General features: G+C 43.5%; 1 protein-coding gene across 2 annotated transcripts in view; it reads right to left on the reverse strand.

The window, feature by feature from the left end:
• The window catches only part of LOC309557913 (sodium channel protein type 2 subunit alpha-like), a 244,726-nt gene that overhangs the window by 109,319 nt on the left and 122,149 nt on the right, over positions 1-13,258 (reverse strand). For both annotated transcript variants that reach the window (XM_082260781.1, XM_082260780.1), the window contains exons 9-10: positions 11,197-11,338; positions 7,715-7,921 (exon numbers count right to left, since the gene is read on the reverse strand). In XM_082260781.1, coding sequence (XP_082116907.1) covers positions 7,715-7,921; positions 11,197-11,338 — 349 coding nt within the window. The remainder of the gene's footprint in view (positions 1-7,714; positions 7,922-11,196; positions 11,339-13,258) is intronic.

The following is a 13,258-nucleotide window of genomic DNA, read 5'->3' on the forward strand; positions in this document are numbered from 1 at the left end:
TAAATACAAGGCGCTTTTACCCCCTTCCCGCTCAGACCAATTTTTTAACTTTCAGTGCTCATTGGCATTTATGGGAAACATTGGTCAGCTTGATATGCCACTGCTCCCAGTCTTTAACATTGGCGTCTAAGGGAAATCTTGGTCAGCTTGACATGGCACTGCTCCCCGTCTTTAACATTGGTGTCGGTGAAATCTTGGTCAGGTTGGCATGGTACTGCTCCTGAACGATAAGTGACAGAGGCACCAAACTTGGGGAGCACTGAGAGGGCACCCAGGACTACAACATATCTATACATTACAAAAGTGGGGTATGCCTGTTCGCTACACTGACTGCACTAACCTGACTGAATTCACTATCCACTAACTACCTGCCTAATCTCTATTGCAACACACTATACAAGGCTGCTGTGTAAGCAGCAGCGTTATATTTAGTGTGGGTGTGGACTTAGCCTCTGAGGCACGATTGGCCAAAGGCACTCTGCCTTGGCCAATTATGGCTCTCACAGTACATTGTGCTGTGATTGGCCAAAGCATACAGGTCAGGTGCATGCTTTGGCCAATTATCAGCAATCAATGCACTGCAAGAGTGCACTGCATTATGGGGTGCTCATCGGCGTGCGAACAGCCCGCTGAGCGCCGCATTTGTTTATGTGCTTTATGTGTTTATGAACAGCTCATGTTCGAGTCGAACACACTGCCCATCCCTAACCATAAAGGAATATACAAAAAAGGGGGAATTTTGGGACTTTAAATGAAACGCAGGGGGTTTGCCGTGTGTCTCCTTCCTTAATATGCAGAAAAATAAAAAAAGGTTTGAAACTTTAAATGAGAGGCAGGACAAAGCTGGCAGGGATATACATTAACATTTATTGGTGTACAAATTGCTAAAGACATATTAGGTTACAGAATAAATAAGGGGATACCTGCGTTTCTCCCTTACCTTCAATGCCATATACAACCTGAGCTGTTTTTTTAAGTGTGGGATTTTGGGTGGTCTGCATCCACCCTCCATCCCATCTCCATGTTGGTATTTTCCCACACATATTTTGATATTCTTTGCAGATGTGCGTCACTTTTTTGCTCCTGATGAAGTGGCGATTTTTGGTCCACGATACGCGTCAAGCTTATTGATGCTATGACTTCAATACGGGGTCAGTGTCTACTACTTGTATGCTCCATGGAATGTTTATATGTTGTTTTTTTTTTAACCTGGACTTGAGTACCACTTACCAGCTCTTATGTCTACTGAGTTATTTCATTCTGTAACCTAATATGTCTTAACCAATTTGTACACCAATAAATGTTAATGTATATCCCTGCCAGCTTTGTCCTGCCTCCAATTCAAAGTCCCAAACCCTCTTTTATTTTTAACCATAAAGGAATGAACACAGATCTGCTTTAATGTGTGTCTTGTACGGTACATCTACCTTATAACTTTCTATGGGAAGTGTTCTATGTGCAAAACCTGGTGTGTAGAAGCTACCTTCATTTTAAATACTTTTGGCACAGTATTACTACAGGTGTATTTAATAATCCTTGATATAAACCAACAGATAAATATGCAGTGGTATTTTCTGTTCTGCTCTAAAATTAATTATTAATTCATAATGTACTTTATTCTGTTTCATATTCGTATTGTGCTCTACCTGTAATGATTTGATTGCCTGAGGATACAGTTACATGCTGCTTTTTCATGCTAATATATTTACAGTATTTTTTTTTTCGAGCTGTGTGTATTTATCATGTGATTTAATAAATTTTTCCCTTTTAATACTTTGTGTTGATAAATTATACATGACATTGTTCTAAAAGGCTACCTATAAATTGCTGGAGGATCATGTTAACTAAAAATGGCTATTTGAATCGTCCATATCCTCCAACTAGCAGAACTGCTGTCAAGATTAGTAAAAATACAGTGGTCCTCAACTCTGCACTAAAATATATACAGTATATGTAGCTGAATATTTTCACAGCTGCAGACCACAATCCCTCATGGCATATATACTCCTGTATATTAAATTACAAGACATGTTGAGAAAGAAGAGACAACAAGTGCTGGCTAATTATTATGAGGTTAGGCAGATGTCAAGGTAAAGATCTTCCTGTCTTGAATATTATGATATACTGTTTGTATGTGTAGCACCCTCTAGCTTAGTGTACTAGCTGTACATAGTTTTTTTTTTTGCTAGTGTAGGTAAATATGGCTTAGCTGGCAGCCAAACCTGTGCTGAATCTGGGTCAGGGTGAGTGACTCAGGGAGGCTGGATGATTCATCAGGCAGCACCTCTGGTACCTCCTCCTACTTGCTGGAACCTTGGAGAAGCTTCCAAAAGAATAGGAGGGAGGTTGGAAGGAGCTGCTTGCAGTATTAATGAGAGCCCCAGCCAATTTGCGGCAAAATGAGCTAGCAGAGTGCGGGAACCTCTGAAATACTCCTGAGTCATTCCAGCAGGGGAAGTCAGATGGAAGATTGGAGATGGAGTGCTAAGGAGGCTGTTAGTGGCCCGCTAGCATACCTCCCATCTTTTGAAATTAAGAATGAGGGACATTTTAGGGAGAAAGTAACACGTAGCGTGTCGTAGCAAAAAGTGGGTGTAGCCAAAAATAATGGTGGGAGGGGCTTAAGTGCAGTGGTAAACAAAACATGGGCTTCTTTGTACCGCTAAAGTATGCTTTGATTGCTGTGCCCCAAGCTGGAGTCTCAGGGATACATATAAACCTCAACACAATTATTTAGAAAATTACTTCCAATACATCTGGTTTTGTATACACTGAAATTAGACAGAGAGCTTATAGAGGATTAGGAAGGAGCTGAGGAACCTGGGATGGAGCCAGAGAATAAGTACTGCAGTACGTGTAGCACATAGTAGCAAATGAAGGTCAGGGTCAAGTAGCCCCTAACAGTGTGAGTGGCTTAAAGAGGGTTGATTAAACAGAAGCTGAGCCTAGTTGCGGTATACGGTGCAGCATTGCTTGAACAAATGTACATCAGAAGGAAATCTTATCTCAAATGTCAGAAATATGCAAGATAATACAGCATTCATTCACACTAGTGGTTGTGGGGTGGTAAAACTGTGGTTCAAGCACAAGTATTTAACACCTTGCCAAGTCTTCCCCCTTTAGCTGCAGAGGCAGCAGCGGGGGTGATGCATTGGTGGGCACTACTGTTCCCTAACCACAATCTATTCAAGTGAATGGGGACATTCTGCAATGCACTACTGTTTCAAATCATACCACACCAAACCGCATAACACTGTAGTAGCACGTGGTTTGGAGGCCGCAAACATGCTGCCATTAACAATGAATGGCACTCAGGTGCGTCTCACAAGGACAGCATGGTTGCATACAGTGCAGGAAATGTACGTTTGAGTCAACCCTTAGGGAGAGAGAGAGGGAAGGATCACTATGGTATATGAAAGAAAGGAAGGAGCACTGTGGTACATGGAAGGCAGGAAGAAAGAATCATTATGGTACATGGAGGAACGGAAGAGGGGCGGTCACTATGGTCCACGGAAGAAAGGAAGAAAGGATCACTATGGTACATGGAAAAGAAGGAAGGATCACTATGGTACATGGAGGGAAGGATCACTATGACACATGGAAGGCAGGAAGGAAGGATCACTGTGCCACATGTTACCCAGGAAGGAAGGATCACTATGGCACATGGAAGACAGAAAGGAGGGATTACTATGACACATGGAAGACAGGAAGGATCACTATGGCATATGGAAGGCAAGAAAAAACACTATGGCATATGGAAAGCAGGAAGGATCACTATGACACCTGGAAGGCAGGAAGAATCACTATGACACGTGGAAGGCAGTAAGGAAGAATCACTATGGCACATGGAAGGCAGGAAGGATCACTATGGAACATGGAAGGCAAGAACACTGTGGTAAATGGAAGGCAAGAACGCTGTGGTACAGGGAAGGCAGGAACACTGTGGTACATGGAAGGCAGGAACGCTATGGCACATGGAAGGCAGGAACACTGTGGTACATGGAAGTCAGGAATGCTATGGTACATGGAAGGCAGAAACGCTATGGCACATGGAAGGCAGGAATGCTATGGGACATGGATGGCAGGAACGCTAAGGCACATGGAAAGCAGGAACGATGTGGCACATGGAAGGCAGGAATGCTATGGGACATGGAAGGCAGGGACGTTATGGGGCATGGAAGGCAGGAAGGCTGTGGCACATGGAAGGCAAGAACGCTATGGGACATGGAAGGCAGGAACGCAATTGGACATGGAAGGCATGGACGATATGGGACATGGAAGGCAGGAAGTTTGTGGCACATGGAAGGCAGGAATGCTGTGGCACATGGAAGGCAGGAACGCTATAAGAAATGGAAGGCAGGAATGCTATGGGACATGGATGGCAGGAACGCTATGGCACATGGAAGGCAGGAACACTGTGGCACATGGAAGGCAGGAAAACCACAGTATATGGAAGGCAGGAACGCTATGGGACATGGAAGGCAGGGACACTATGGGACATGGAAGGCAGGAACGCTATGGGGCATGGAAGGCAGGAAGGCTGTGGCACATGGAAGGCAGGAACGCTATGGGACATGAAAGGCAGGAACTTGTTCCGGTCCTGGGCTCCACAGCGGGACTCAGCCCACATTTGAGGGACACCAGGATTTGTTTGAAATTCTGGGACAGTCCCGGTGAATCAGGGACGATTGGGAGGTATGCCCTGGTCTGGGGGGTGACCTGGATGCACAGGAGCAAGTTTGAGGACAGCAGGAGAGAGAGTCTGCACGTCCAGGAGTTCTCCATGAGAAGTCAGCCAGATGGGCTGGTGAGAGTACAGTCTAGGATGGACTGTGAGGGGTAGGAAAGCTAGTGAGAGAGGCAGCTGCAGCCAGGTGGGCTGGTAGTACCTGAAGAGGTGGTGCCAGGATCAGTAGCCACAGGAATGTATGCTGGACACTGAACTTTGCTACACAACCAAAGGGGCCTGCGGTCCCTGCCTGTAAAGGACTTTTGTTCACAGACCACTGTTTGATGAATTTGACAAAAGGCACTTGGTCAGATTCATTAAACAGTGTTCCATCTGGGTCTGTGATTGTTCTGCAAGAAAGTGAATGCTGGAAGAAAAGGAGTGTATATAGACTGTATACAGACAAGTTGTCCCTGAAGGGTTTTGCTAAAGTCAAGTGGGCATCCCATAATTTCCCTATCCAAGTTGTACCCCCTCAATAAAACATCAAAACAAGCACTGGACTGTTTCCTGACTCTGGGATACTGTGAAGATTCAGTCTGCCTGGCTGTGCAGGGTGGGGGATCCCAATCCACCAGCGGCTCTGACGTGGGACGCCCTACATGTGTACTGTATATAAAATTGTTTGTGAGATCAGCAATTTGAGGTGGAGGAGCAGCTGAAAGCAGTTTCCTTTAATGGAATCAAAAAAGCATACATTTCAAAATGAAAAGGGGAACAATATTCAGCCCTTAATCCAAAAAATCTCTGCCTTATGGTAAATAAGCATAACTTAACCACTTGACATCTGGAAGATTTACCCCCCTTCATGACCAGGCCATTTTTTTGTGATACAGCACTGTGTTACTTTAACTGAAAATTGCATGGTCATGCAACGTTGTACATAAATGAAATTTATGTCCTTTTTTTCCCACAAATTTTTTCCTTTGGTGGTATTTGATCACCACTGCATTTTTTATTTTTTATTTTTAGCGCTATAAAAAAGACACTTTTAAGGAAAAAACAATATTTTTTACTTTCTGCTATAAAAAATATCCAATAAAAACACTTCAAAAATCAAATTTCTTTTTAAATTTAGGCCAATATGTATTTGGCTACATATTTTTGGTAAAAAATCCCAATAAGCATATATTGATATAGTTTGCACAAAAGTTATAGCGACTACAAACTATGGTATACTATATACTGGAATTTTTATTTATTTATTTTTTCCACTAGTAATGGCAGCAATCAGCAACTTATAGCTGGACTGTGATATTGCGACAGACAATCTGACACTAACTGACACTTTTTGGGAACCAATGACACTAATACAGTAAACAGTGCTAAAAATATGCTCTGTCACTGTACTAATGACACTGGCTAGGAAGAAGTTTAACACCCAGGGCGATCAAAGGGTTAAATGTGTGCCTAACCAGTGTTTTGGTGTACTGTGTGGTGCTTTTACTAAGGGAAAAAAATGCAGGGAAAAATACATTACTTCCCCCGCTGACAGGACAGAGCTCTGCCTTGTTTACATAGGCAGAGCCCTGTCCTGTGTGTCTTGCAGACGATAGGCGGGTGCTGGCGGTCATCCATTGGCCGGTGTAACGTTAGAAAACCATACCTCGTTAGAATTCCATACCCTCGTCACTTCCGGTCTGAAACCGCTGAGCAGCGCAGCAGTGTGCATGCTCAGAGCCCCGGATACGTCATTGCACAGCAGAGAAGTGCACAAGTACGCATGCTCGGAGGGAATGAAATTATCACGGCACTGTGTGTAATGTTACACTTGCGGAGGTTACATTAAAACAGTTCGGCTGCAACATGGGTCATCTCCGCTCCTATCCCTGTCACTTCCCTGATCTCGGCTAATAAATATAAAAGCGGCGGCGGCTGTATGAAATGTAAATGATGGAGATGTCGGCTCCGTGACCTGCTTTTATATTTATTAGCCGAGATGAGGGAAGTGACAGGGATAGGAGCGGAGATGACTGATGTTGCAGAGGAGCTGTTTTAATGTAATCGCGGCAAGTATAACATTACACACACTACTGTGAGAAATCCATACCCTCCGTAGGTGCACCGGAAGTGACAAGGGTATGGTTTTCTCAAGGGTATGGTTTTTTCACGGAACACCGGCACTGGCTGATCACCATCTACTGGGTATAATCACAGTAGAGCTGGGTCGCTGGTGGCGCAGCAGAGCCACCTTGCCACCATATATCATATATGTAGAATACGTAGAATAACTAAAGGCATTTTTTTTTTTTTTTTTTAATTTTGGATAGAATAGAGAGGGAGTAAAACACCTATTAGGGTTTCATTGTTGTCTCTGCCCCTGTTAGGAGATTCACCCTCTCTATTTGTCTTGTTTACTATTCTCATTGAAGGTGAAAGTAAAAGAAAATCCTAAATTTTGGGTTGGCCCCAGAAAAGTAATAAAGAGGAAATCTTGCAATTTGGACACTAGTTCTGGTGACCTGGGAGGACCCAAGGGTTTACCTTAATTTGAAAGGATTTTCTCTCACTTCCTGTTTTGGCTGTGCAACAGGAATTTAAGGTAAATCTCCCCCATTGGAAACAGATGGCAAAAAAATAAAAAATAAATAAATCAGACAGGGATTACTCTATCAAAGAAGTTCTGCCTATAGTTTTGCTTTAAAAATTTAGAACGGTAAAAATTCTTGTGAATTCTTCCAACTGCCCTTTCACCCCTCTAGGCCTTCACATTAGCCACATGTGTTTGTATATAAGAAGTCAGGAAAGGGAAATTAAAAGAAAGTTAAGAATAAACAGTAAACATTGTTCTTTGGTGCTGCACCCTCTTATACTCTATTTTACCCTTACTCTAGCCACAGCCAACCAGTGAGTTATGAAAAATAGACTTGGTAGATAGAGACTTGATGGAAGATGGTAAAGGAAAAGGAAAAGAGTAAGAAGGACAATCCTAACTGACAGACTGAAATTTAAGGTAAGAGACAAGAAGAGAAAGCCTGATATTACCTGAGCTTCTTCTTGTTGCTTTTTTAGCTGTTCCATCATTTTCTGAAACTCTGCAGCTTTTTGCTCTGCTTCTTCCAGTGTTGCCTGATTCTGTTCCTCATAAGCCATAGCTACCACAGCCAGGATTAGATTGACCAGATAAAAGGAGCCAAGGAAGATCACCAGCACAAAAAAGATCATGTAGGTCTTACCAGCTGCTCGAAGGGTCTGAGGGAAAAGCAAGATGATTTATTTCTACATTGATCTGTGAACACGTCAAACTTCCACATCTACTTGAGGCCAAAGTACCATGCAATGACAGATAGGTAAAACAAAGCAAAAAAAAAAAGAGAGAGGACAAAAAGTGTTTAGTCTGGATAAAAGAGACAGAGAAAAGGGAACAGAAGAGACAGTAGGAGAAGAGAGCATGGGAGAGAAAAGGAGTCGGGAGATCAAGGGAAGGGTAAGAGGGGAGGGAAGGGAAAAGGGAGAGGGAAGGAAAGGAAAAGAGGGGAGGGGAGTGAAGGAAATAGGGAGAGGGAAGGAAAGGGAAAGAGGGTAGGGGAGGGAAGTGAAGGAAATAGGGGGAGCGAAGGAAAAGGAAAGAGGGGAGGGGGAGTGAAGGAAATAGAGACATGGAAGGAAAGGGAAAGAGGGGAGTGAAGGAAATAGGGAGAGGGGAGGAAAGGGAAAGCGGGGAGGGGAGTGAAGGAAATAGGGAGAGGGAAGGAAAGGGAAAGCGGGGAGGGGAGTGAAGGAAATAGGGAGAGGGAAGGAAAGGGAAAGAGGGGAGGGGAGGGAAGTGAAGGAAATAGGGGGAGGGAAGGAAAGGGAAAGAGGGGAGGGGGAGTGAAGGAAATAGAGACATGGAAGGAAAGGGAAAGAGGGGAGGGGAGGGAAGTGAAGGAAATATGGAGAGGGAAGGAAAGGGAAAGAGGGGAGGGGAGTGAAGGAAATAGGAAGAGGGGAGGAAATGGAAAGAGGGGAGGAAATGGAAAGAGGGGAAGGGAGTGAAGGAAATAGGGAGAGGGGAGGAAAGGGAAAGAGGGGAGGGGAGGGAAGGAAATAGGGAGAGGGGAGGAAAGGGAAAGAGGGGAGGGGAATGAAGGAAATAGGGAGAGGGAAGCAAAGGGAAAGAGGGAAAGGGAAGGAAAGGAAAAGAGGGGAGGCAAGTGAAATAGGGAGAGGGGAGAGAAGGGGAAGAGGGGAGGGAAGGCGAAGAGTTGAGGGAAGGGGAAGAGGGGAGAGAAAGGAAGAGGGGAGAGAAGGGGAAGAGGGGAGAGAAGGGGAAAAGGCGAGGGAAGAGAAATAGGGGAGGGAAGTGAAAGAGGGAGAGGGGAGGGAAGGGAAATGGAGGAGGGAAGGAAAGTAAACGAGGGGGGGAAGTGAAATAGGGAAAGGGGAAGGAAGGGGAAGAGGGGAGGAAAAAGGGAAGAGAAAAAGTGGAGAGAAGGGGAAGAGGAGAAGGTGGAGAGGAGAGGAAAGCAATGAAAACAGCCTGTATTAACAGGCTGTTTCTCCCCTTGACTGTTGATTGAAATAGCCCTGAGCATTGATCATGTATAGTCTGTTTAATCTATATGTAGATTATTATAATAAGCAGTTCAGGAAGCTACAGTATGTGCAAAATTATTATCTGTTTCTGACAGGGCGTCTATGACATCTACCAAATATGCTAACATTAAATGTATAGATTTCACCTTGTTTCTAACTCTAAGAGTATGTAATTGTTTACGATATATTCTGTATGGTAACAAAATGTATGTATACTTTAATGTTCTTTTTTGAGATAAAAATGAAGGCATCGCCAAAATGCATTGGCTCTTTATGTGCTTTAATGAGTAAATATTAATAACTGAGATTGTGACTCCTGCTTCTTGACATCTGCATATTTCCCTTAACAATAGATTGGTGTGCTTACTACCCATCCACAATTTCTAGTAGTGATGGGAAGAACACCCCCGGGTTCTGTTCTACATCAGAACTCCAGAACAGGGTAAAAGTTCTGCCCAGAAACCAGAACCCTTTTAAAGTCTATGGGACCAGAACTCGAAAAATCAAAAGTCCCCATTTTTAGGGCTTATATGCAAGGTATTGGTCGTAAAAAGGATATGGGAGCCCGGGTACTGCCCTGGGGGACCTGTATCAATGCAAAAAACAAAAACTTTTAAAAAATATTGTTTTTAAAGGAGCAGTGATTTTAATGATGCTTAAAGTGAAACAATAAAAATGAAAAATTCCTTTAAATATAGTGCCTGTGGGGTTCCCTTATTCTGCCAGTAAAGTGGTTCATCTGTCTGTTTAAAGAACCCGCTGCAGGAAAACTGACATATATAAAGAAAAAAAAAATGATTTTCCCTGCAATCTTTCTTTATTTTGTAAACGGCTTGGGGAGACAGTTTGTGTGATGAGGCCACAATTTAGTGCACTCCGAACAAGATTAGAGATTTTTGGGAAAAATTCTAGTGTCTCTTTGGCAGACTTTGGATGGAAATAACAACGTTTTGCACCACAGTGAGCAAGCCTTTTGTGAAGAAGACAAATTATAGTACACTCAGGCCCAAGTTAATTGGGGAACATGACTGTCAATTTGTTGTTTATCAGTGTTCTCTGTAGGCTCATGTTACTCCCTTTCTCGATCTCAGTCCCAACATCAAGAAATGTCTGTGTATCCTCAAGAAGCAAGTTGCTGACGCTGTGTTATAATAATTTAGCTGCTCCATGCATGATGCTGGGTCTATGGCAGGAGTAGCTGTGGACAAGGAGGCAGAATAGGACACTCTGGCAGCTGCAGTGGTCTACGTCGCTGGACCCAGGGGAACCGCACTGCCGCAGTAGGATTACTGTCGGCAGTCAGCAAGTGGTTAAACACTACACTATACTCACACTACACAGACACTACACTAACACTACACTGACACTCTACACTCAGTCACAATAACACTATCTACCACTGAGCCCTGCTCTATATATCTCCAACAACACACTGCAAAAGGTTCCTGTGGGAAGGAATATTTTATAGTGTGGGGTGGGACTATGAGGACTGAGCCATGATAGGGCAAAGTCATTATGACTTTGTCCAATTAGGGCTCAGACAGCGCTCTTTGCCCTAAATGGGCAAAGCCTTGCACCTGACCAGCAGTCAGGTTCATTGCTTCAGCCAATCAGGGCCCTAGAATGCACTGTGCAGCGTGCAGTGCATTGTGGGGCACTTGGTGGGCGAACATCCCCGAATGGGTGCTGTTCGGGGGCTGAACCAATGCTCGGCCCAAGCTGCTCGACCATCTCTAAATTCTAGCTGAATTCAGATAAAATGTTCTTAGTTCTTCCCTTTTTACTAAAGGCAGAAGAAAATGGATTAAAACTAGTCAATGATGTTTGAGAGAGTGAGTGAAGTTCCACTTTAATTTTTGGGGAAAATGCAATTCTAAATTATTTACACTTACTCACAGAGTAAAAAAACAATTGCTGGCTATAGTCAAAGGGATACAACATTCACTTACTTTCATATACAGGTTCTCCCAGTAGTCCTGAGTCATCAGTCTAAACAGCGATAAAAATGCCCAGCCAAAAGTGTCAAAGCTTGTGTATCCATAATCTGGATTTCTTCCCACCTTCACACAACTGTAGCCTTCTGGGCACTGACTGAGTAAAAGGAAAGCATAGATGAATTACTAACGTAAAAATTGTTCTGAAAAAAAAAAAAAAATGTTTTCTTCCAATAATGTCTTCCCCTTTTGAAGATGCTGGTTCTCTGGCTGTCATGCTGACACCTTGGCTTTAATTGCTCCTGGCATCGTACAAGGCAATGTGTATGTCTCTCTGCTGTCTGCTGGGGTGTCCACATTGCATTGTGGAACTGAAGCCGGGATTACAGGCAGAGTGTGCCAGGTGCATAGAAAAGATTGCTAAGATCTAATGAAATACTGCACTCTACCCCCCCCCCCCCCCAAAAAAAAAAAAGATTTAATTTATATAAATGCTACACAAGCCATTTTGTACTTACAATATTAAAAATTATCTTTCCATTTCACTCTGCAGTCAGCTATAATTTTCTTAAATAGCTAAATGTCAAATGTGGCTTCCTTGTAATATGGCAAATTGAAGGCATTCTGTCCACCCTTTCAGTGCAGAAAATGTATTTCCTGCATGTCTAAGATTTATCACAACTAAAGAGATGCACATGATTCTCTATCTCCTATTACAGCACTGAGATTTCTCAGGTAATGATAATCAGGCAGACCCTCCCATTGCAGCAGCCAGTTTATGATATGTTCCTATGATAAAGTAAAAATCAATATATTTAGAACACAGTAAGGTAAGATTCTAAAATTACTTTTGATTTTAAACCTACTGTGTTTAGTTGAAAAAAAAAAGAAAAATTAGCACAAGGGACAGCCCTTACATTCAGGTTTGCCAATCATCGGGTAATTTTAACCCATTTACGGACTGTCTGTGAATGTCCGTTACAGTCAGCGGCCATTTGTGAAAAAAAAAAGGCCTTTGACTGACCCTGCAACTGTGCAGTTCCGAAACCAGCCTGGGATCCAGCAAGCTTAGCTGAGCTCGGCTGCGGGCACTCATTGACGTCATGGTGCAGCTTGGCACCTTTTAGGAATCATCACACCAACAGCCAGGACTGGATGGGGGAGGCAGGAGAGTCGCCCACCTGGCGCCGACAGTCTCGGGGTGGGGGACTGTCTGTCAGTGCCAAAACTGAAGGAAGGAACTACATGCTGCAGAGGAGAGGGGGCATGGGAGGCACAGGCAGTTGTGACTGGTGAAATTTTACCCATTTCCTGTATCATGTCTGCAGCCTCTAACTATGCCCTGTATCCTGCCCCAGCCTCCAATCTTCTCCTGTATCCTGCTGGCAGTGTCTAACCCTCTCCTGTATTCTGCCCACAGCCTCCAACCTTCTCCTGTATCCTGCCGGCAGTGTCTAACCCTCTCCTGTATTCTGCCCACAGCCTCTTAACATCTCCTGTAACATGTCTACAATTTCTAATCATCTCTTGCTTCATGTCTGCAGCCTCTAACCCTCTCTGGTATCATGTCCTTAGCTTCTAACCATCTCCTGAATTCTGCCTGCAGCCTCTAGCCATAGCCATCTCCCGTATCCGGCCAGCAGCCTCTACCAATCGCCTGTATCCTCTCCACAACCTCTAACTATCTCTTGTATCATGTCCCCAATTTCTAACAATCTCTTGTATCATGTCCCCAATTTCTAACAATCTCTTGTATCATGTCCACAATATCTAACTATCTCTTGTATCATGTCCCCAATTTCTAACAATCTCTTGTACCGTGTCCCCAATTTCTAACAATCTCTTGTATCATGTCCACAATATCTAACTATCTCTTGTATCATGTCCCCAATTTCTAACAATCTCTTGTATCATGTCCCCAATTTCTAACAATCTCTTGTATCATGTCCCCAATTTCTAACAATCTCTTATATCATGTCCACAATATCTAACTATCTCTTTTATCATTTCTACAGCTCCTAACCATCTCTTGTATTATATTCTGCAAGCTGAAGGGAAGGACCTCCAAGGTGATATT

This window comes from Pelophylax lessonae (assembly GCF_965119305.1).
Source record: "Pelophylax lessonae genome assembly, chromosome: 6".
NCBI lineage: Eukaryota > Metazoa > Chordata > Amphibia > Anura > Ranidae > Pelophylax > Pelophylax lessonae.